Raw genomic sequence first — 4,278 nt, forward strand, 5'->3', positions numbered from 1 at the left:
TTTGTCTCAGACGACCTCCTGTGCGGACAACTTCAATCCACGTCGAGCTTTCCTCCTCCTCCAAATCAACATCACAGCCTCAAAATCGAACCTTGCTCTGATACCACTTGTTAGAATAAATCCGAGGCACTCCTCGATCTACCAAGGATCAAGCAATCACGAGCATCACACCGAGATTTGTCAACGAGGTTCACCGATATGGCTACATCCCCGGGGCCTGACTACGGGCGCTCATCCCCGTGACACCGTCACAATACCGCACCCGGTCGCCCTGGACACCGGCACATGCCGCCGGCTTCCCCTGTGTTCCGGTGCTATTATGCTGGCATAGGTTACATCGTGTGTCTACCCCCGCTATATAAGAGAGGCCTAGGATACAAGTGTCCTATTAGGACACAACTCCACATCCTATGTAAACACAATACAACTCCTAGTCCAACTGTAACCTACCTTGTACATAATATTTGACACAACTCTAACAAACTCCATCTTGGAGAATATTCTCCACCACCTTGAATTTGTCAATGCGTCAAACTTCCATGTACATTGGACTTGAGCTTATCCCATGAGTACCGCTGCTACTCCAAAGACTCCATATGACTCCACCTGCAACTTGTAGTCCCTTCTTTTCTTGACCAGAGTCAACACTCGAAGGAAATTAAGTTCCCCATTACTCTAGTTTGCGCTCCCAACTTCCAGAGTATCCGTCCAACGCCATCACACATTGATCACTGACCCGCGTGAAAGTGAACAACTCACATATTGGATGTCACACATAAGAGTTACCTGAACTCAACATCACCGCTCCTTTCTTGACCGCCTGTCTGAAACTTGAAGGAATTTCACCATTGCTTGTAATCATCCCGAGTCAAATTCGCAGTTGTCTCACCACATGTATGACCACCAGAGCACTGGCCCGTCTCCATGCCCCGTGCGCGCCGCACGTCTCGCCGCTATTACCGCGTCGAGCCTCCGCTGTCCTGGTCAAGTCTCAAAGTGTCGCGAACCCACACCACTCAACCCCCACTGCAGAGTATCACCGATCATCACCGACCGATGACGAGTTTCACGCTTCCATCAGACCACTGGGCTCCAGTCCGAACTACGTGTTCCTCGCTTTTTCCCGCCGAATAGGCTTCGACTCTCTGTGCACTTATGTCGTAGCCCCTCAATCCAGCTCCACCTTCAACATGACCCCATGGTAGATGATCAGTCCACTCCTGCGCCTCATTGACTTCAAGCTCCGTGTATACACCACCATGAATCAATCCCGCGCCATAGTCTTGTTGAAGCCGCACAAGCTTCACGCTCCTATGTCGTCGCCGATCTCACCACCGTCTTCTGTTCCAATCGACTTACGTCCATCCGTCATACTGTCATGTCCGACCTAGTCGAAATTATCCGACTGCAACCATGATCATGTATGACGCGCTCCAGGCTCCCAAATCGTCAACCCTGACTGCCATCCATACACAAATTGTGTATCAAACAGAAAAAAAATATCAAAATAAAATCCCTTGTAGCCTTTCTCTGTGCACGTACCAAAAGAGATCATTGACATGCTAGCTAGTCAAACTCCAATCCGTCACCCATGGCTCTCCCACAAAGCCGCGTCATCTTGCTTAACTAGCCTTTTTTTACTACTAATATATAAACATATTCTGCATAACAATCACATTTCCTCGCCTCCTCGGGAACGCAAAAACAAGTACTGTATACACGTTGCACTCCCAGTCCCTACCTTTCCCTCTCGATAATTTAATACTAATCCGTTGCCCACCTGACACTACAAATACCAGTATATATCTCGCTCACTCTTAAGCCCTGAGGCGTAGCAAGTGACAAGCATACACCAGACAGCCTGACTGTTTGAGATTGCGAGCCGTGACCACTGTGTCAAGTTCTCCTCAGAACCACCACCACCACCACCACGTACGTACCCATGGACGAGAAGGGTGCGCTGTCGCCGGCGTCCAGTTCCTCCACCACCTGCAGCAGCCTCGGCTCCGACCCCGGCTCCCCAGTCGCCACGTCGTCTTCTGACGAGTCGAGCGGCGGCGGCGTCGTTGCTGCCGCGGGCGGCAGGAAGCGGCCGCGGCGGGACCTGAAGCACCCGACGTACCGCGGCGTGCGCATGCGGGCCTGGGGCAAGTGGGTGTCGGAGATCCGCGAGCCCCGCAAGAAGTCGCGCATCTGGCTCGGCACCTTCGACACCGCGGAGATGGCCGCGCGCGCCCACGACGTCGCCGCGCTCGCCATCAAGGGCCGCGCCGCCGCGCACCTCAACTTCCCGGAGACCGCGCACCAGCTGCCCCGCCCCGCCACCTCCGCGCCGGAGGACGTGCGAGCTGCGGCCGCGCTCGCCGCGCAAATGGACCGCGCACCGGACGCGGACGCCGTCGAGGACACGGACACCAAGGTCGAGGAGCCAGCGCCGGCACCTGCAGCGGCAGCGCACGCGTTGCCGGACGACCACATTCTTGACCTTGCGCTCTTCGACCTGCCGGAGTTCCTTCACGAGTTCGGCTTCGCGTTGCCTCCCTCGACGTATGATGCCTACTCCTGGCACGACGTCGGGGCCGACGACTTCCGGTTCGAGCCGGCGCCGTTGCTGCTCTGGGAGCACTAACGATCCGTGTCGTGTGACGAGCAGCTAGGGACCGGGCCGGCAACACGCGGCATACATGTCAGTTCCAAGTTGGGTTTATGGTGATGATCTGCATGCGGCGTGTTACCGAGCACACTGGTAAAATCGACTCCTGCGTGGTGTACTAAAAAGGGCAACTGCAGTAGAATCGCAGGCTAAAGATAGTTTGTGGATTCATACCTTCTTAAAACTGAATAAAGCTCAGCTACTTTACATGGTGATTCGTGCCACATACTCTTGAACTTGCTCCTCTGGTGTTGTTCATATGTCGAGTCTATTTCCCCATCCGCATTACCAGAAAAGGTGTTCCTGATCGAAAATACTGGCCAACTTATCTTGCAGTGACACTGCATGCAGTTTTGTGTGCATTTGCTATTCATCAGTTGCCTGAAATTCCGATTAGGGTTGATCGCTTTTGGGCGAAGGACAAGGCGGAGTGGCCGAGCCAGGAGCGATCCCGAGTCAGAGCAGACATGGCAGCACTAGTAGAAAAGGGGGCTTTGGTCCAGGCCGGGTAAGCCCATTAGTCCCGATTCAGTCCAGAACTGGGACCAATGGATGCATTTATCCCGGTTCGTGCGGCTAAGGCATTAGTCCCGGTTCACCTGGGCCCTTTAGTTCCGGTTCGTGCCACGAACCGGGACCTTTAGTCCTGGTTGGTGCCACCAACCGGGACTAATGGGTTTTGAGGCATTAGTACCGGTTCATGGCACGAACCGGTACTAAAGGTCCCATTTTCAAACTCTCCCCTCCTCCCCCCGTGGACCGCCTTTTCAGTTTTAGAAAAAACAAAAAAAAAATGATGGAAATGTAAAAAAAAATAAAATAAGTTTCCCATGTGATATGTGGTCTAGTTGTTGGGAAAATTTACAAATATGAATTTTGACTTTATTTACAAAATCTCTCTGGAATTTGTAAAATGGGCATAACTTTTGCATATGAACTCGGATTAAAAAGTTTTTTATATGAAAAAGCATCTACTCGAAAAGTTACATCCGATGGAGACCGCCTACGGCCTGTTTGCAAATTTGTAGAATCCTCAAATTCCAAAAGGAAAAAAAGTTATGCTCAAATTTCAGTTTTTTTAAATTTTCATTAAATCTGGTCAAACTATGGTCAAACTACTTATTCAAGAAGTATTAGTGTTACTAAATAATTATTCAAAAATATTAGTGTTATTAAATAATTATTTCAGTTTTTTTGAATTTTGGTCAAATCTGGTCAGACTATGTCAAACAATGGTCAAACTACTTATTCAAGAAATATTAGTGTTACTAAAAAATTATTGTTTTTTAGAACAATAGTTTCAAACTCAAACAGTGAAATGTGTGACTTCATGCTCAAGCTAAACTCCTGAGGGCTAATAGGATTGACATCTTACTATTGTGAGGAAAACAACGAGTGCAGACTTGGAAACGAGGGAGAATAGAACCCAGAAGTTAAGCGTGCTCAGGCTGGGGGAGTGGGAGGATGGGTGACCGTCCGGGAAGTTAGATGATTTGGAATGATGAGGGGTGATTAGAGATTAAATTGAGCAGTGATGAGGGGTGATTAGAGATTAGAGGTTAAAATAATTCAGAAATTTGAAAATAAAAAAAATCAAAAAATTCCCTTTAGTACCGGTTGGTGTT

At 49.7% G+C, this 4,278-nt stretch overlaps 1 protein-coding gene across 1 annotated transcript; it reads left to right on the plus strand.

The window, feature by feature from the left end:
* The first annotated feature begins 1,856 nt into the window (after nucleotides 1-1,856).
* Nucleotides 1,857-2,851, plus strand: LOC119319393 (ethylene-responsive transcription factor ERF038-like). The gene has a single exon (XM_037593877.1). The coding sequence runs from the start codon at nucleotides 1,943-1,945 to the stop codon at nucleotides 2,627-2,629; it is 687 nt and encodes a 228-aa protein (XP_037449774.1). The 5' UTR covers nucleotides 1,857-1,942; the 3' UTR covers nucleotides 2,630-2,851.
* Nucleotides 2,852-4,278: the final 1,427 nt, after the last annotated feature.

The sequence above is a fragment of the Triticum dicoccoides genome, chromosome 6A (assembly GCF_002162155.2).
Source record: "Triticum dicoccoides isolate Atlit2015 ecotype Zavitan chromosome 6A, WEW_v2.0, whole genome shotgun sequence".
Lineage (NCBI taxonomy): Eukaryota > Viridiplantae > Streptophyta > Magnoliopsida > Poales > Poaceae > Triticum > Triticum dicoccoides.

Coding starts and splice junctions, on each gene's coding strand:
- LOC119319393 (XM_037593877.1), top strand. CDS start 1,943: ATGGACGAGAAGGGTGCGCTGTCGCCGGCGTCCAGTTCCTCCACCACC.